Here is a 20,708-nt window from a genome sequence, read left to right on the forward strand (position 1 = left end):
AAAATATGTCACGTAGGCCTAAGCTAACGCCTTGAGAGGATGCGACGCTGGCTCTCCCTCAGTCATGGGGAGCAGTCAGACATACAAGACGTCCCTGCGCGTCCGTCACAGAAATAGTCACGTGGCCTAGTCACCTGTGATGCACTATTGCAGTATAACAAGTAAGTCTCATTCGATCTCAGACAGGGTTAGATAGGGCAGTGGTAAAGTAAACTAGAGCTAACTGTGAGTTCATTTCAGGGTTTCCGTCAGTACCCACTTGTCCGGAGTTGACCGGAGTTGACCGGAGTTTGACTGCGAGAGATTGACTGCCGTTTGAGACTGCCGTTGATGATTGAGGGTGGCGATTGTCGCCATTGGACCGATCAGAGTAGGCCTGTCACTGTTTACCGGGGTATCAAAGGATCTCTTGAGGGAATCTAGCCGCCTGGGTGCCGAGCTGACGAACGGACGATCGCTGGGGTCATCAGTCTCCTCTACCTCGGCTCACAACACCACATGTCTCGAGCAGCTTAGTGAAACCCTCTTGCTAACGGGAAGCTAAAGCTTCTCTCAACTGTACAAGGTCTGATTGGCTCACTCCCTTCCGCGTAATGGACGCACTGGGAGTACACTGAGGCTATCTGAGTAAATTAATGGTCACACACTGAGACCGTGAGTCTAGGACTCTAGGAGATACCTAGAGGAACATTTTATCTCCCTTATTACGGGTGTAGTTAATACCATTTCTCAGACTGATATTATCTTGACGTGTGTAGTTTAATAGTTCCTAAATAATTTTGATAGTATTGTTTTTTAATGTTTGTGTCCTTAAGTGGAACCAGAGTGATACTGTGATTTGATTCTTTTAATGCATCTAATTTTTCTCCATAATTCTGATCTCAGGTATAACCTTTGTTCCCCAGAGTAGTGTTTAAGTTAGGTTAGGAAGAGTGCATCTGTTGGGGTGATATTATTTTGTTGAAAGCCCTTAAGGCCTATTCATTGTAGAGTATTTAATTTCTTATTTTATTACCATTTCCTCAGTGACTGATATTATTTTGTTGAAAGCCCTTAAGGCCTATTCATTGTAAAGTATTTAATTTCTTATTTTTTAATACCATTTCCTAAGTGACTGATATTATTTTGTGAAAGCCCTTAAGGCCTGTTTCATGTGTGCAAGCAACATTTCTTAATACTTCAAATTTATTGTTGCCTGAGTTTCTAATAATTTCTATATCATGTATAACTTTTATTCCCCAGAGTAGTGTTTTAAGTTCAAGTTAAGAGGTGCGCATATTGGTGTACCATTATTTGATTGTGTTTGTAGTGTTGGAGGGAATATAAGTGTCTAAATTTTACAGTGTGTCTCATTCATCCCAGTCACAGACGCTATCCTTCCACGGGTCACGGACAATTCATTTTGTTTAGTAGATTTAAGTGTTCTTGTGCTGGTTCGGGATTTTTCTCAAAGGGGCGCTTCCACTGCCATTACCATCTATTAATCTTTAATAAACCCCAAGTCAAGTGAGAAATTAAAGTCCAGTAAATTCCGACCGGTTACATATATATATATATATATATATATATATATATATATATATATATATATATATATATATATATATATATATATATATATATATATATATATATATATATATATATATATATATATATATATATATATATATATATATATATATATATATATATATATATATATATCTTGATAAAATCACACGGGAAAATGGAAACAACGGAGTACCTTAGCTTTCGTCTTTATTCAAGACATCTTCAGAGGCAATTGGATTACATGGACAGAGAGGCTCAAACAACATAAGTATAATATCAGAACTGCATCTGAAAGCAGTGCCTTGTTCGTTCATGTTAGGAATAATAATCACCCCATTGCTTGGGAAAAAAGCTTAGAAGTATTCAAATCATCTTGTGTCACAGAAAGACTTCTGGTTGAAGCTAGTTTGATTAAGGAATTAAAATCAATAAACCTTAGTGATGGTCAGTTCAAAACTGATAATATGTTACATAAATTTATTTGTCAGTGGCCCAAGGTTAAAAATGCTTTGAAAACCTTTGATCTTGATGTATGATAGTTATTTTGTGGGTCCCTTTTTTCTGACCTGACCTGTCTAGTCACGTCATCACCCTTCTCTTAAGCTCCTCTACATCATCATTATGACCTGACCTCATGTTTTAGGTCACCCTGTATATTTAAGCCTCTCTCTGTCCATGTAATCCAGTTGCCTCTGAAGATGTCTTGAATAAAGACGAAAGCTAAGGTACTCCGTTGTTTCCATTTTCCCGTGTGATTTTATCAAGATTTATCTTATCCACGTTGTCAGTGTGGATCTACATGAAATATATATATATATATATATATATATATATATATATATATATATATATATATATATATATATATATATATATATATATATATATATATATATATATATATATATACCTTGTTTTGTACTTTTCCTTTGTCTGTCACCCCTGATGATGTGAATTTCACGAAAGCGCTTGGGAACTTCGTGTTTTCTTCTTTCCTGTGGTTATCGGCATATATATATATATATATATATATATATATATATATATATATATATATATATATATATATTGATAAAATCACAGGAAAAAGGGAAACATTGGAGCAACTTCGCTTTCGTTTTTATTCAAGACATTTTCAGAGGCAACTGAATTACAAGGGCAGAGGTAAGGAAAATTCCACAAAAGTACCAGATTTCAGAATGGCACATTTGACAGTTTAAAGAGGCAGCTGAGAGAAGGGGTGTCGCGCTTGGGCGTGAACCTGACAGATGACACGGACCTGATAACGAGATCTGAGATAGCCGAGTTCCACGACAATTTAAATAACGTGTTACTTAATGCACAAAGGCAGAACATACTATACAAAAAACTCAGGTCAGACAACAATGACCCTAAATGGATAAATATTTATTTAAAGAACATCATTGGCCAAAGGAAGGCTATAGGTTGAAGGATAAATCATGGCGAAATTTACTTCCAGGATTATTTCAGGTATTGGCGAGTAGGGTTAAAACCGAGATAAGGAAAGCCGAGAGGAATAATGAGGTAAGGATAGCAAGGGAGGCGAAGACAAACCCCAAAGGATTCTACCAAATGTATCAAACTAAAACACGAGAAAAGATTGGACCAATACGGTCAGATACCAGCGTGCTCACTGACAACGACGGAGAAATGAGCAATAATTTGAATAAATATTTTTCAAGAGTTTTCACCACAGAAAATGTAAACATGATACCCGAGGCACCGACTCTGTTCAGAGATAGTGAAGAAAAAGAATTTAGCGAGATAGTAGTGACTAGTAGTGATGTTAGTAAGCAAATAGACAAACTAAAGCCTAATAAGTTACCTGGTCCCGATGAGATATTTGCCAGAGTATTAAAGGAATGTAAGGAAGAGCTTAGTATGCCCTTAGCAAAGTTGTTTAACATGTCCTTAAATACAGGTGTAGTACCAGAATCCTAGAGGATAGCGAATGTATTACCGATTTTCAAGAAGGGGGATAGATCACTATCCTCTAACTACCGCCCAATCAACCTAACATCAATAGTAGGCAAATTACTTGAATCAATCATTTCAAACTCCATTCCAAATCATCTGAAGAAGCACCGATTGATCAAAGATTCCCAACATGGCTTCACAAGCGGGCGTTCATGTCTAACTTATCTATTAACATTATTTTCATCAGTTTTCGAATCGGTGGACGAAGGGCACAATTATGATGTGGCATATCTCGACTTTAGCAAAGCCTTCGACAGAGTCCCCCACGAAAGACTAATTAGAAAGGTAGAAGCACATGGCATCAAAGGTAATATCCTTAAATGGATTAGGGCGTGGTTAAAGGACAGGAAACAGCGAGTGAGCATTAACGGCACTAAGTCCCATTGGAGCAACGTCACTAGTGGAGTTCCCCAGGGCTCAGTACTTGGACCATTATTATTTATTATATACATAAATGACATAGATATCGGCATAGACAGCAACATAAGTAAATTTGCTGATGACACTAAAATAGGACGTGTTATTAAATCTGACGAGGACTCCGCAAAACTACAGGAAGATCTAAACAAATTTTTCGAATGGTCTGAAAAATGGCAGATGAATTTCAATTTGGACAAATGTAAAGCACTCACTATTGGAGATGTAAACAGGGAAACCAGATACCAGATGAATAACGATACCATAGAGAAATCCGACTGCGAGAGAGATTTAGGGCTAATGATAAGTAGGAACCTTAAGCCAAGTAAACAATGTGTTTTTGCTCGTAACCTGGCTAATAAAGTACTTGGGTTCATAGAAAGGAGTGTTAGTTACAAGACTAGCGAGGTCATCGTAAAACTGCATCTTGCGCTTGTGAGACCACACCTGGATTACGCAGTTCAGTTCTGGTCACCGTATTACAGAATGGATATGGAATCCTTGGAAAAAATTCAGAGGAGAATGACAAAACTAATCCCGGGCATTAGGAACCTTGAGTATAGAGTAGTGGATGAATGGAACAAGTTACCAAATATCATCATTAACTCGAATACGCTAAATAGCTTCAAATATAGGTAGGATGCTTATATGAGCAATAGGGGTTGGGTGTAAACGGGACTGCCAAGTATGGGCCAATAGGCTTGCTGCAGTTTCCTCCATTCTTATGTTTTTATGTTCTTAAGTTTAATTTTTTAACCTATCTTGATATGGAAGGTTTCTAAGTCATGGAATCACTTTCGTCATTCTTTGCTGCACCGACTCCAGCGAATTGATATCCATTCCATAATAAGAGCACCAGAATTGAACAGCATAATCGAGGTGCAGCCTGACTAGTGCAAGATATAGTTGCAAGAAGACCTCTGCACTCTTATTACTCACTCTTCTAGATATAAAACCTGATATACTGTTTGCCCTATTTCGAACATTAACGCACTGTTTTCTAAGCCATAGGTCCGGGCTTACAAGAACCCCTAAGTCTCTTTCACAAGTCGACTTCTCTAGGTTCATGTTGTTAAGTCTGTATACATTGACAGTATTTGTTCTTTCAATATTAAGTACGCTGCACTTGCTGGTGTTGAATTTCTTTTGCCATATTCCTGACCACTCCTGCAGGTTATTTAAATCCTCCTGTAGTGCATTTGCATCCTGCCCTGAATTTATCAGCCGTCCTATTTTTTTATCATCCGCAAACTTGCTTATGTCACTGCTGATCCCATTATCTAGAATTCTAGATCGTTTATGTAGATTATGAACAAGAGTGGGCCTAGTACTGACCCCCTGGGGAAAACCACTGGTTACACAGCACCACTTAGATTTTACACCATCTACGCTGATCCTCTGCTTTTTATTGGTAAGCCATGATTTTATCCAATTTAAAACTTTCCCCTTGATACCATGAGCCTTAACTTCTCTCAGAAGCCTCTGATGCTGTACTCTGTCAAGTGCTCTGTTAAAGTTTAAGTAAATAACATGGTAATTTTCGTCGTTATCTACTACCTCGAAGACTTTCCTAAAAAACGTTAGCAGATTTGTTAGACAAGATTTTCCCTTTGTAAACCCATGTTGAGAGTCGTAGATTAATTTGCTTTTCTCTAAATGCGATCAGATGCTGTTTGCTGTAATTGATTCAAGAAATTTCCCCACTACTGGCGTCAAACTGTTCGGCCGGTAGTTTGACGCTGATGCTCTGTCTCCCTTTTTGAATATGGGTACTGCATTTGCCTGTTTCCACAAGTCTGGCACAACTCCCGAGTCTAATGATTTTGTAAACAAATTTACGAGGGGGCCACTAATGTGTTCCCTACACTGTTTCATATAATGATTTATGTACTTCTGAGCTGTTTTCCCAATCTATGGGATTATTATTGTTCCTTATATGAGCGAACAATGCACTGCTTTCAGATGCTGTTTTATTATTGTACATGTGCTGTTTAATTCTGAGTTGCAATACTTTCCCAGTCTGTCCTACATAATTTCCATTACAATTGCTACAAGGAATGCAGTAAACACTTCCATTTACAGTCAAGGTTGGGCTATTCTTTATTAATATATTAATAATAGTTGAGTGATACTTAAAAACAGCATTAATATTTAATAATTTAAGAGACTGAACTAACGGGACAAATTTATTGCGATAAGGGAGACTCAAAATATTTTAAATGTAGGGATTTGCCTGGTTTGAATAGAATGAACTGATGAAAAGAATGTTAATAGATTAGTTAGACATGCTTGTGAAGCAATATTGGGAATCATTGATCAACTTGTGCTTCTCTAGGTGATTTCGAAAAGAGTTTGAAATGATTGCTTCCAGTAATTTGCCTACAATTGATGTTAGACTAATTGGATGGTAGTTAGAGGATATTGATCTATCTCCCTTCTTGAACATCGATATTACATTCGCTATCCTCCAGGATTCTGGTACTACGCCTGTTTTTAAGGACATGTTAAATAACTTTGCTAAGGGCTTACTAAGCTCTTCCTTACATTCCCTTAATACACTGGATATTATCTCATCGGGACCTGGTGACTTATTAGGCTTTAGTTTGTGTATTTGCTTACTAACATCGTTACTAGTCACTATTATCTCGCTTAATTTATTTTCTTCACTATCTCTGTATAGAGTCGGAGCCTCGGGTATCATATTTAAATTTTCGGTGGTGAAAACTGTTGAAAAATATTTATTCAGTTTATTGCTCATTTCTCAGTCGTTATCAATTACCTCGCCGGTATCTGACTGTATTGGTCCAATCTTTTCTCGTGTTTTAGTTTGATACATTTCATAGAATCCCTTGGGGTTTGACTTTGCCTCCCTTGCTATCTTGAGCTCATTATTCCTCTTGGCTTTTCTTATCTCGGTCTTAACCCTACCGGCCAATACCTCTATAAGAATCTTAAAGGTAAACTTCACCACGATTAATTCTCCTACCTATAGCCTTCCTTTGTCCAATAATGTTCTTTAAATAGTTATTTATCCATTTAGGGTCATTGTTTTTTATCTGAGTTTTTGTATGGTAAGTTCTGCCTTTGTGCATTAAGTAATTCATTATTTAAATTGTCGTGGAACTCAGCAACCTCAGATCTCCTTATCAGGTCAATCTCAACCTTCAGGTCTCCGGATAGGGTGAGGTCGCCCTCTGTGGGTACATAGTGTAAGGTCACTCATGTGAGGTCATGTAGTTCACCCGCAATCGTGTCAACTCCTCTCTCAGCTGCCTCTTCAAACTATAAAAGTTTGTCCTTCTGAAATCTGGGAAATCAGTGGAATTTTCCTTTCGGCTGTCCTGAAATTCAAATTGGAAACTAATTTCCTTGTGATCGCTGTTTCTAAGTTCGGTCCCTACCTCGGCATTACTAATGAGGTTTTCTCTGTTCGACAGAAGTAAATCGAGTATATTATTACCCAGGCTGGGTTCGGTTATATGGACTTAGGAAACAGTCCTGGATCTTTTCAGGAAAATCCTCTGATTCTGAGTTACCCGTATGGTCAATCCAAACTATTTAGCTAATGTTATCGTCGCCTACTATACAGACTTTACTATGTATAGAAGCCCTGCGCATTTTGTCCCAAATATGTCGCTCGTTATCTCTATCAAGATTAGGAGGTCTATATATTACTCATGTGATTAATTTTTCCCTACCATCGACTAATTATATGCAAATTGTTTCTATAATCCGCTCAGTTTTGATTTCATTATTCATTATTATTCTGCCCACCATAATAGAGTCAAACAGTCAGTATTTTCATCATTGTTATTACGGGCTTTGAGAATCTGCAGTACGGAATTTATTGATGTGAAATATAAATATATCTATAAAATTGGCTTGAACCTTAAGTACCCTAATCTTTTATAGACAAATGCCTTAACATTACGAAGAAATCTTTTTATAGAACCGATCCCAAGCCCACCCATGACCATAAGAATCTCTTAGTATTACCATTTCACAAAAATTTATCTCAAATTCCTTTACAATTAAAAACCTGGAACTTCAATGTGGCATTTAAAAACTCATTCTATGTAAAACAAATGTTAATCAAGAACTCCCCCAACAATGCAGGCGGCTGCATTTACAAGGTTCTTTGCAAGGAATGAAATATGTTTTACTTAGGCCATTCCTAGACTGTCTGATCCACAGAATAGGTAACACCTTTAAGTTCAGTTTTTATAAGAGACCTACTAATGTGTGTTCATACATACATTATTATTCTGTCCACCATAATAGAATCAAACAGTCAGTATTTTCATCAATGTTTTTACGTGCTTTGAGAATTTGTAGCCCGGAATTCATTGATGAGGAATATAAATTTATTTATAATATTGGCTTGAACCTTAAGTACCCTAGATCTTTTATAGACAAATGCCTTAACATTAATAAGAAATCTTTCTATAGAACCGATCCCAAGCCCACCCATGACTATAAAAATCTCTTAGTATTACCATTTCACAAAAATTTCTGTCAAATTCCTTTACAACTAAAAACCTGGAACGTCAATGTGGCATTTAAAAACTCATGCACTGTTAAACAAAAGTTAATCAAGAACTCCCCCAACAATACAGGTAGCTGCATTTATAAGGTTCCTTGCAAGGAATGTAATATGTTTTACTTACGCCAGACAGGTAAAGATCTTGTAACTAGACTTAAACAACATAATTATAGTGTTAGGACAGGCCAGGAATCCAATGCTCTGTTTGTTCATTTCAGGGATAATAAGCATAGCATTGACTGGGATAATGCCTCCTCAATATTACCATGTAGTTCAATTGACAGTGTATGATACTCAGGTGGTCCTTGCACTCAGGGGTAAAGGAAACACTCTGATGTCAAGTCCGTAAGTTCTATTCCTGGTACAAACACAAAAAGGAGTTAAGACAAGGGTAAACAGCGTCCTGTCTTGGAATCTCTCTGGGTATCTCTCTCTGCGCATGCGCGTACAGCGAGCATGTGCCCACAGCATGAACTAGCACTTGGTGACAAAAGGGAGTGTGATTATAAAACATATAATACAGAGACCTGAATCAATAATGGTAAATAGTACAGAGTTGCATATTACAGGCATATTCGTCTCATATATCTATAGACAGTAGGATCATTATAGAATCCAGTCTCATTAAACATACCGAATCAGTCAACATGAATTTGAGTAATGGTATGTACAAACTGGATAATTTCGTAATTAAGAAGATTTGTAACCAGGTGAGAAGGTTGGGTCTGTATGTGTATTATGTATGTTGTATGTATACCATGTATATATCCTACTTATACGGATTACTTCTCTAGTCAGTAGCGTGTGGCAATGCCCCCGTTTCATGTCACCACAAGCTTAGATAATGTGCCTGGCGACATCTGGAAGCTGCTAATGTACCAATTACCACATGTCGCCTGAGAGGTCAGAGAGAGGTCAGTTGACCCACATAGGAGTGTAGGGACTACCTGTGCTTGTAAGCGCACCCTTGTATATTTCCGTTGAATAGAACATACAAAAGTCTACATGTGTTTGTGTTCGCTCCTGTAGTTAGAACTAAGTACCCCGAACATCTCCAGGGTCATCTTACCCTGTGACCTGACTACGGACTGCTGCTGTGCTTATGAAGATTAGTAGGGTCACTGCCTAGTGACCGGACCATTGTGGACACTCACTGTCCCCTAGGGACTTGATCTCACCCTCCTCAACTGTACTGCATATTAGGGTGTGACAGTTGCCCCCAACTTTGTCCTACAAAGCTGTTCAAAATTTTGGTGTTGCATATTGACATAAAAAATACCCACATGCAATTTTGTGAAGATTCATGCATATTTGAGTGAGCACCAGCAATTTGAAAAATATCGATTTTGCTTATACGGCATACGTGCCTATATATGAGATTACACAACCATCATAAGGGATATTAACATAAATCATTTGCCTGTCTTAATTAAAAGGTGTTATCACTAATACAAAAAAGTTAATCATTCTTATTCTCTCATGGTACATTAAGGGGTTTTATCATTTATTCACAAGGTATTATTTATTTAGAGCAAGAAACCATGATTTCTGTTCCGAAACATATGATCGCTTGCGCTGATTAGGAACGCGGAGTCTGTCATTTTCAACTACTTGAAGGACTTCTTGAAAGCGCTCCTCATCCCTGGCCACATTAAAAAGTCATGACAAAGTCTTACACCACGCTCTGCAGCCTCATTGACGACCTGAAGCTTGTCCACAACCCGTTTCATGTTCAGGTAGTCGTCATGATCCGCCCATTCACTGGCTGGACTGTGGAGAAACTGATAGGGCATGCCTAAAATGGTGAAGAACCGGCTTGAGTCATGCCCAATTAGGTCCACCAGGGCAGTGCCACTTTTTGGGACAGGGGGAATATATGGCTTTCCATAGCCCCCATGATTGAGACCCACTCTTCAGTGCCTTCATGGCAAAGAAGGGCTTTCCTCATTTCCTCTTTTGTCCTTTCTTGTACTTGGGACGAGAACAAAGGCAGTGGGGCCAACTCCTCAGTTAGGTACCAAGTGTGTCTAGCGAGTGCCACACGTGCTTTGTCAACTATTGTGGCGTCATATGGGGCAAATTCAGCCATGGTTTCGACCAAATTCAAGTCATTCAGTGGCGCACTTGCTGGAACGGGGCAAACAATCCACCATGGGACATGAATAGCGACTGTGAACACAGCAAACCGTTCTAACTTGCTGATTTGACTTTTACACAACGTCGGCTTTGGGAAACTGCTCTTTGATCTGGCCTGACAAAAGAACAATCTTGAGGGTATAGAGCAGTTTAGCCATCCACCTTGCTTTGTGAAGTGCGCCGGGGTACTGTAGACCATCGTGAAGTTCACTGGCTCAGATTCTTTAATTACAAGCAGCAGACAAAGCTCTACCAGCTCCTTGTAGTCGCCACGTGTAAATGGTAGGGCTAGAGCTTCACGGAAGAAGTCAGCCATCACCTGCTGGCGCTCCTCAAACACTCCAGGCATTGCGGGGTAGTAGTATTTCTTTTTTTCATTGTACGCCAGTTGAGAGAAATGGTTCTTGAACCTAGAAATGCAATTATTGGGATTATTGTGTTTCGTGCTAATCTATAATATTGTTTTAGGGGTATTAAGATTGATATGATCGATCATTTGCTTGGTGTTAGTATACCTTATAAGTCTAATAAGAGAAATTCTACTGAATTTGTTCATTAGATAATAATATTCCTTGTTATTTTGTGAAGTCGACGGTGCTAGCTCAAACATGCACCGATCTCCAAGAAATTTTACAGGGTGTTTCCTAGATAAAAACACAACGCTAAAACTTTGAACAGCATTGTAGGACCATATTTTTATTTTTGGAGGGCAACGGTCAAACCCTACTGTATATATATGCCTTGTTATGTATTTCTCCTTAGTCTGTAATCACCCCTGAAGATGTGAATTACACGAAAGCGCTTGGGAACTTCGTGTTTGCTTTTTTCCTTGTGTATCAGCATTTTCCTGGATCACGCGCACCTACAGTGATTTACTTGCATATATATATATATATATATATATATATATATATATATATATATATATATATATATATATATATATATATATATATATATATATATATATATATATATATATATATTTGAATTGAAAATGGTGATATCTATATGATGGAAATTTATAAGCGTTTGAGAATCATGTTATCGCCGCTGGCTTTAGCAACACAGTGCTGGCATTTGTTGCCTTCAGCACCTTAACTCAGCACTGAGTGACTTCCAGCACCACAACTAATGTGTTATCTATGAGTGTCACCTTACCCAAACAAACAAAATTCACTCAGCCTACGACCACGCATTCTCTGACCTCCCTTGTAGACTATAGAGGTGTTGTGACTCCCATGTGGCTGCATGACCGGTTACTTCACCAGATGTTTGTAAACGTCGCAACCATAGAACAGCCGTTTCCGAGTGTTACCCACCCCGGGGTACTGCGTGGACAGTGTTAATAAATTGTTAGAAATAATTTAGTTAAGAGAGTATTAAAGGTGTAGGAAAGGGGAGTGGAGCGAGCTGAAGGGATGCTTAGAGCCAAGCGGTCCTGGTTTCTGCTGAATAGACAGTTTTGCAGGTGGTGGTGACTGCCTGGCATTCCGTAACACTCAGACCAAACTTTACAGCCATACTGAGAACATCTCCTCCCTCTCCTGTCCTTGAGTTTTGTGCTAAGACAATTTACACAGTACTGTTGTGTCTTGGAACACCATACTGATTTACATCGACCCTCACTTGTAAGTACAGTCTACGTGATGACGTACCCCTCAGTACTGAAAAATTGTGGACTAATTATTTCTACTCATTTTCTGCTTTATCTGAAGCAATACGATTAATAGAGTTATGTACTTTGAATTATGTCATAATGTTTAATGATCTTTTGTACTTAAGATAAAATATTGTGAGACTAACAAAATATGTATCAGATGGATCAACATGTAATACTAATGATCGCCCTATACTCTACAGGTTTTTGATCATATCAATAAAACGTGAGTGCGTCAAAAGGCGGGTTTCAATCATTCCCTTCGACTTGACCGTCCTTAACTAGAAGGGTACAAATAGGGTCAATATATTTTATTTCGCTTGTTTCCTATTAGTCTTGTTTTCTATTTAATTTGCCTTCTTTCTATATTGCAAATATAATTAGCACAAAATTAATATTTGATGTCGCATTTTGTTTCAGCATAGTTGAGCGACGTGAAATCTTATTGTAATGTAATTATATTTTATTTTTAAATATAAGAAAATCCAAGTAACAATATAAACCAAACAAACGTTACCTATAGTATCATAATTTGGAGGAGATTAAACAGTGAGTATACGAGGCAGCACTGACCTCTGAGGCAGTAAAGGAGGCACTCTGGGTGGTGGAGGCATTCCATGGCACAGAGGTAGGTGCTGGCTGCCCCCAGTATCACTTCTTCGAGGAGACAGTACCTAGTGAGCTCATTAGGAAACTTCGGAACAACCTGTCGGGAGAACCAGGGTGGGAGTGTATCACTTACAGTAGGAGTCCAGATCGTGATGTTTCTTCTCCATGTAAATTACTATATCTGTCAACTCCCTAAACTACAGTCACAAGTGACTCACAGATTGAGAGATGCTTCTAGAAGAAATTTTCACAACCTGCCTAATGTATGCATACTGACCCCATGTTGACTCATCATCTAACTAGAACTTGGTTAATCGTGTTCAAAAGAAGGCTAAAAAGCATATAACATTTAGAGAAAAAGATGAGTGGGTTACCTTATAAGAGGTGATGGACGGCACTTCCGTCATTGAGGCGGCGTACATCAACAGTGACACCGCGACAACACACAGCCTCACCCACCTCGCCGTCATTTTCATCTGAGAACAATTTATATCAAACAGAAATAATATCAATGAGCACTTTACCTGTAATGTATTTACTTGCTCAAAAAACCCGTAGATATTTGGCTCTTAATAATAAGAGAAGAATCTACACTTTCTTCGGAAACCATTAGTGATACATCCCACTTGGACAATTCCCAATTATACATAATTCAAGAATGTAAACGAAACTAGACTAGAATTCAGAATAACAATACAAATTTGCGGATGTCAAATTACACAACCGCATATGTAGGGGTCACAAATCTGAGATCCGATCCCTTACTAATCCCAGGTATTAGGAACCTCGACTACAGAGACAGGTTAAAGCATCATAATTTGCCTCGAGAGACGTACAGTGAGGGGCCATGTGATCGAGGTGTATAAATGAAAGTCAGGGCTAAACAAAGATGACATTACAAACGTACTCAAACTATCTAACCTGGAGAGAACTCGTACCAATGATTTTAAATTAGACAAATTTAGATTTGGGCGCGAAATAGATAAACATTGGTTAGAAATAGAGGAGTGAGCGAGTGGAACAAGTTACCAAACATTATCATTAACTCGAATACGCTGGATAGCTTCAAACATAGGTTGGATGGATATATGAGCGATAGGGGTTGGGTGTAAACGGGACTGCCTAGTATTATATAGGCCAATAGGCCCGCTGCACTTTCCTCCAGTCTTATGTTCTTATGTTGTATTGTTGACCCCATTTGCTCACTCTATAATCCGTTACTGGTGAGCTTCTTAATGCAAAGGCCATAAATTCCAGATTGTTCACTGCACTCTGTAAGGAAGTAGGTGCTGACCATCACTTCCTGAGATTGTGTCCTGCCGGCGGACACTGAACCGCTTATTCAGTGTGAAGGAGGATCTGTGTACTGTCCTCTCGGAGAAGATGCTTGATCTAGCGGAATTTTTGGGTGATGAGAAATGGCTTGCTAATCTCAGCTATCTTCCAAACATATTCAATGTAATGAGCAAGCTCAAGAAAAAGATGAAGGGTGCAAGCATAAATAGCATGACCCACGAGTTGATTTATTCATTCAAGAAGGAAACTTGAATTTCAGCGTCATCAAACGTCAGGCAACAGTACACCTATGAGGAATGTTGGTCAATTTCAACAGTTATTTTCCTGAAATAACAAAGGAGCAAGCTACTTCTTACCAATGGATTACAAACCCCATAAAAAGAACATTAATATAGAGCTTCCATTCACCTCACTATCCAAACTCTTGGAAGAGCTCATTGACTTATCTGATGGCACTCCCAGAGGTCGTTTCAATAAAATGCCACTGAAAACATTCTGAGCTCAATGTGGTGATGAGTTCCAGGTAAGTCATAAAGCAGCAATGAAGGTGTTAATACCATTCATCACCACCGATTGGGCGAGGTTATAGTTAAACATTGAAAATGATAAGCGTGTGTGATTATCACGGATCTCCCTGCACATTGACAGGGTTAATGCGAGGCAGCAGCAGCAGATAGAGCTTATATTTAGTCAACTCTGAGAAAAATCCACATTGATTATAATAAGATCTTTTATTTTAATATGTTTTGTAATACAAATAGGTATCAAGTAGTGCAGCAGTAAAAAAACTGCAAACTATTTTTCGTTTAATAAACATAATTTTGAAAACACTTTTCTTATCATTGTATAAATTCTGTTGGGGGATGTCATATCTTATCTAGGCCTAGAGGGTCCCTGAAATATTTTACTGGACACAAGGGGACCGCGGTGGCAAAAAGGTTTACAACCACAGATTTAGATAACACAGACACCCGAGACCAAGATCACACTCTGACACATAGGGTCTTGGCCACACCCTGACACACAAGGATCTAGAGTCTAGACCAAACCCTGACATCCAGGATTTAGACCATACTGTGACCCCCCAGGACCTAGACCTCACCCAGCGATAACGTGTAGTATGATCTGATGGGACGATCATATCCTGTTTACCAGGAGGTGCAACAGATACAGAAATTTGACTCTTCAGTGGCTCTTCGATAACGCACGGGGAGAGAAAATGTAAACATACTAACTTCTATTGTTGTAAAATTCAAATTTGAGAGTTGTATTTTATACATGTGTGATTGGCAAAAAAGTATACAAAAGATTGGAATGCAGCACGACAAGGAGATTCTGTTGAAGAGCCACTCAGTCCATTACCAAACACGCGAACTTCTAGGACAAGAAAATATTTCTATATTTCTTATACTAATATCTGTTCTGGTGAGTCGGAAAACTTAAATATTTTATCGAAATACTCATATTTGGTCTTTCACTTAAATTATAAACTCTTGTTAAGTCTTCAAACATTTATTTTTATTGATTCGTATATTGATATAAACAAAATACTGTATAGTTTTGATGAAATATACCACGGGAGAACACTGTAATCTTCTTCTCTTTATCCTTCCTCTACTTTCGTCAGTACTTGTCTGTTGTTGCGTCAGTGACTTGTATCGTAGCTAAAACAACTATCTGTGCATACTTTGTGGGAAACAATATGAGAAAATGGACGATAAATTTGGGTAGATGAGGGCTGTCACTTGTCACACGTAAAATTTCGAAGCTTTTTGACCCCCACTGCACAGATAGTTGTTTTAGCTACTATGCATAGATTGCTATACCACTGACGTCACTCACTGTTGACACAAGTTGACCCGACCTTCTATTTGTACACTGACTACTAAGCAGGGGAACACGTGGAGTTAAACCATTAAATAAGCATTGTCGCGAGATTCATAATTTGTTTCTTCCCTTACAATACTATTTTCATGGGAATATTATGTGATATGTTATTCCATTTCCACTTTTCGGGTTCTTTAAATATAATGAAGTCATTACTTATAACGCACCGTTTGTAATGTATCTCAAGCATGAATATCATCTGATGATTCACATAATTTGTGTGATAGATGACTTATCCCAGAGATTCCTCGTGCTCTGCAATAAAAGTTATAAAAGAAAACATACAGAATATAACACTACAAATATCAACGTCACTTATTATCAATGCTGATACATTGTTAGATATACATTCAGTAAAATCACCATTCAAGTTGACAATGAGTCATCAGGAACGGGCCTGCACCTCAAATATCTTTCTCACCCTCATCTGTGGTCGCCCTTCCCTTCTCACGAAAGAATTATTAGTTTTTTTTTTTAACTGACCACTTCCTACTTTTAATAAACTCTACTGATATGCGTAGAATATAACCCTATTTATATATATTATAGACAACCGCAGACCCAACCCTAACCTACTTGGAAACTATAAAGAAGAAGTTCCATTACCAACTCCCTTTTAGGAAAGTCTATTTGTGGTTCATAGCCGATGGCGTTTTGTTAAATACTGTATAACACTGGTCTACTAATATTGACCAATTCTGGGCTTCGGAGATAAAATGGTTTTTCCTTTATGGATTTCGGGGCGCTGAAAACGAATATAACCATAAAAACAATTGATTAGGTACAGTTTCCAAGAAAATTTTATTTTATTTTTTTGTATATATGTATACAATATATTAGTAACATATAATGGTCACTTGCTTATCTTGATTAAACCCGACGTTCTTTTGCTTATCTCTTGTATTTAAGTTCTGGAACATCTCTTGTTACTGTTCAGCAGTAGTCTGCTAACATTGATGGGCTCCATTTTCCCTGGTAACGTTTTTCTATCGCTAAGATGTCCTGGTGGAAACGTTCACAATGTTTATCACTGACTGCTCTGCAGTTGGCCGGAAAAAAAATCAGATGAGACTGGAGGAAATTTGTCTTCAAAGACATATTGCAGCCCTGTATTTATCAGCTTTCGTATATCCGAGAAAATTGGTTGCCACTATCCGGAAAGCATTCCACTCTGTCTTCTCTTCTCCACTCAGGATACGGTCAAACTCCTCATATCCCAGGAGCTCGTGGAACTGTGGACCAACGAAAACACCCTCCATGATTTTTGCTTCACTGAGATTTTTTAATTTACTACCGAGGTACTTAGAGGCTACCCCTGTTTTATCCATAGCCTTAACAAAATTCTTCATGAGGCCCAGTTTGATGTGTAAGGGTGGTAAAAAAATCTTGCTTGATTCTACAAGTGGAGAATACTGAAAATTTTTTGTTCAAGGTTCCAATGAGAGTCGGCGTGGCCAATCCCTCTTGATGTAATGGGAAGTCCTTGCTCCACTATCCTAGTCCAAGCAAGATAGCAACAACCTTCGGATCGCCACTGATTTTTTTTACAGTTTCTACAGATCAAAAGTTGCTTCATGTTGTCATATGTTTCCTTCATGTGGAGAGCATGGCCAACTGGGTTTGATGGTGACACGTTGCCAACATGCAACAAACAGCTTTTAGACTCAATTTCGATGAATCAATGAACAGTCTCTACTCCTTAGGATTATGAATAATGCTGAGAGCTGCCATCAGACCATCGATATCATTAAGGGCTACAAGACCAGCTTCTATGATGAAGAATGGGGCGAAATCTTTTTGACGGTCACTAAACTTACACAGTCTGACTTTTTCAGCAAGAAAATTCCACTGCTGTAGTCTAGAGCCAAACATTTCTGCCTTACTCTTTACAATTACAGATCTCTGACAAGGTCGTTTAGTTCATTCTGAGTTTTCTTGTGCGGTTCAGATGATGTCAAGTTATGAACAAAATCAGGGTTTTGTAAAGTTGAAGCCTCACAGGTTTCGCAGGTTCCGTCCTCTTCTTCGTCATCTGACTCCAGAGAAAATGAGGTACCGGGCTTATAGCAGATGTTATATTCGGATATTGTAAATCCCACTTTTTGTTCTTGCAAAAACCTTTCCTAACTAGAGGCACCATGCAGTAGTAACAATTGCTACCAAGATCAGAAACGTTACCTATAACAGATTCAGGCTTGAAAGTCATATACACTAATACTGACACGTTTCTTGATAACAGAGTGGAATTTGAAGCCCTTCTCAAAAGTACATCAACCCGATATACTAGGTGTGGTAGTTCTGTTGTACATGAACCGGAGAATTGACCCGGAGGAATATGAGATCATTACAGACGGATATGGCTAATTTACGAACCTTTCTCAAGCAACTTGCAAGAGGGGTGTGGTTATATATGCTAGGGAAGACCTTCGAGTCAGCCAGGTAAGGGTACAGTGGCGTATAATTAAACTAAAGGGGAGAAACTTACTTATTGTCGGATTTATTATACAGATCCTCAAACTTTAGGTTATTAAACCAAATGAACTAAGAGCCTAAATTGACAATGCAACGACTCTCAAACAAAGCCACCTCCTGGTCATGGGGTACTATAACTATGGTGACATGATATCGACTGGCGAAATGAAACCACGCCAAATAACCTTAATAATCCCGCTACCCTTTTTGTAACAATTCTAAAAGATAATTTTCTATTGCAACATGTTAAAGATCCGACTCATTATAGAGGAGAGCAAACACCCAAGCCGCTGGACCTCATCATAACTAACAAGGAGGGTATGGTGATCAATACTGGAACACCAGTCACCACGTATCGTTGTCCTTTAGATTTAACTGTTACTTGATTCATCTCAAAATCAGGCCAAGATTCAAATACTACAAGGGTAATTACGACGGGATGAGGGGTATTCACTGGCCTGAATCACTAAGATATAAAAACAAGAAAGCAGACGCTACACTGAATATCATAGCCAGTAAAATGAACCATTTGATCGATAAATATTTACCCAAGACCAAACCAAGTGCCTTTTCGGAATACTAGGAGACCGCTGCCCATGAACCATGCGACGGTCGACAAAGTTAAGAAGAAAACTCAGAAATTCGAGACGTGAGTTAGGACAACTGATGAGCAGGACAGGAGGATGTATGCTAGATCAAGGAACCAAGCAAAGTCAGAGTGTAGAAGGGCTGAAAGAGAGTACCAGAGGCGCAGGTCAAGTCAAACCTAAAGGCGTTTTATTGCTACGCAAAGTCAAAATTAAAAATAGCGATTAGGTGTAGAGGACCTGAGGCTTGAAGAAGGTAACTATGCAGATTCTGACCAAGACAAGACGAAGGCGTTGAAGAGATTATTTCCTCGGTGTTCGCTAGAGAGGATGCGAACAACCTTCATACGTTTGAGGACAGCCTATTTGACACAGTGCTGACCCACATTGTGTGAGGAATGAAGGATTTACTATAACCAGTAAGCTACCACTAGAGACAGCTGTGGAACAAGACACTCTGAAGGAACATTAACCAATCACAAGTTACCCGCGCTAGCAATCAATGAAACGTACTACCGTTCTCATATCTGAAGGTTGGCGACAACAATCCTCCACTCTAAACGTTCTCGGGTTGTTTTTACCAATCCTCCAAAAGTTTGTACAGTATCTCTCGAGGGACCCAGTCTTTAATTTAATTCATTCATCCCAGTCTCTGCCTTCTCCTGGCCCTCTTACCCTTAACTTTGCCCATTAATGTTTCTCATATTATGCCTTCATTCTTAATTATAAGACCAAAGTGTCTCATTTGTTTTTCTATACATCTCCATGGATGAGTACAGACTAATGTGAATTACACGGAAGCGCTTGGGAACTTCGTGTTTTCTTGTTTCCTATGTGGTTATCAGCATATACTATACATGGATCACGTGCCCCTACAATGATTTATTCGCCGGTGAAAGTCTTAAGAATTTCATCTAAGTACAGTTGGAGAGAGAGAGAGAGAGAGAGAGAGAGAGAGAGAGAGAGAGAGAGAGAGAGAGAGAGAGAGAGAGAGAGAGAGATATGTGCAAAGGCAACTTGGCTCCTCTGCACCAGTATAATAGATGATCTAAACTAGTTAGACTCAGAGGATCAGAGCCCAAACAAAAACACAACCAATGGCAACTTGGTTCCTCTGTACCCATATAATACATATAAAACATAAACAGAAGCAGTGGCAAGTTGGCTCCCTTGTAATCAGGACTTAAGATGTATGCAGCCTGTAATGAAGCTTATTATCACCACTTTCACCAGTGTAATAAGTTCACATCCATGTCTATATTGAACAAGTACGGGGACATAACGCATCCCTGTTTAGCACCCACATTTATTTCAAATGTTTCACATTTCTTTCCCATTTACTCTTGGAGTTGCTCTGCTGTTCTCATAGAATGCCTTAACAACATTGAAAAGCCTTCCTCCTACCCCATATACTTATGCCTCCCAAAATACTTTTCGGTTCACTCTACCATACGCTTTTTCCAAATCTACTAAGATTAATGTAAAACCACCTGTAAGAAAAGAAGAAAAAACTTATTAAAGCCGACAAAAAAGGTATAGATCAATTGTT

At 38.6% G+C, this 20,708-nt stretch overlaps 1 protein-coding gene and 1 long non-coding RNA gene across 2 annotated transcripts in view; both read right to left on the minus strand.

The window, feature by feature from the left end:
* Positions 1-11,654: 11,654 nt before the first annotated feature.
* Positions 11,655-13,383, minus strand: LOC121853917. The gene is made up of 3 exons (XR_006086425.1): positions 13,292-13,383; positions 12,882-13,014; positions 11,655-12,315 (listed from the first exon to the last, which is right to left on the minus strand). It is a non-coding gene; the product is annotated as an uncharacterized LOC121853917 (long non-coding RNA).
* Positions 13,384-17,792: 4,409 nt separating this feature from the next.
* LOC121853845 (general transcription factor II-I repeat domain-containing protein 2-like) overlaps positions 17,793-20,708 on the minus strand; it is a 38,399-nt gene continuing 35,483 nt past the window's right edge. Inside the window, exon 4 of the mRNA XM_042348221.1 lies at positions 17,793-17,958. Coding sequence (XP_042204155.1) covers positions 17,793-17,958 — 166 coding nt within the window. The remainder of the gene's footprint in view (positions 17,959-20,708) is intronic.

Source organism: Homarus americanus, unplaced genomic scaffold (assembly GCF_018991925.1).
Source record: "Homarus americanus isolate GMGI-L3 unplaced genomic scaffold, GMGI_Hamer_2.0 scaffold18703, whole genome shotgun sequence".
In the NCBI taxonomy this organism is placed as follows: domain Eukaryota; kingdom Metazoa; phylum Arthropoda; class Malacostraca; order Decapoda; family Nephropidae; genus Homarus; species Homarus americanus.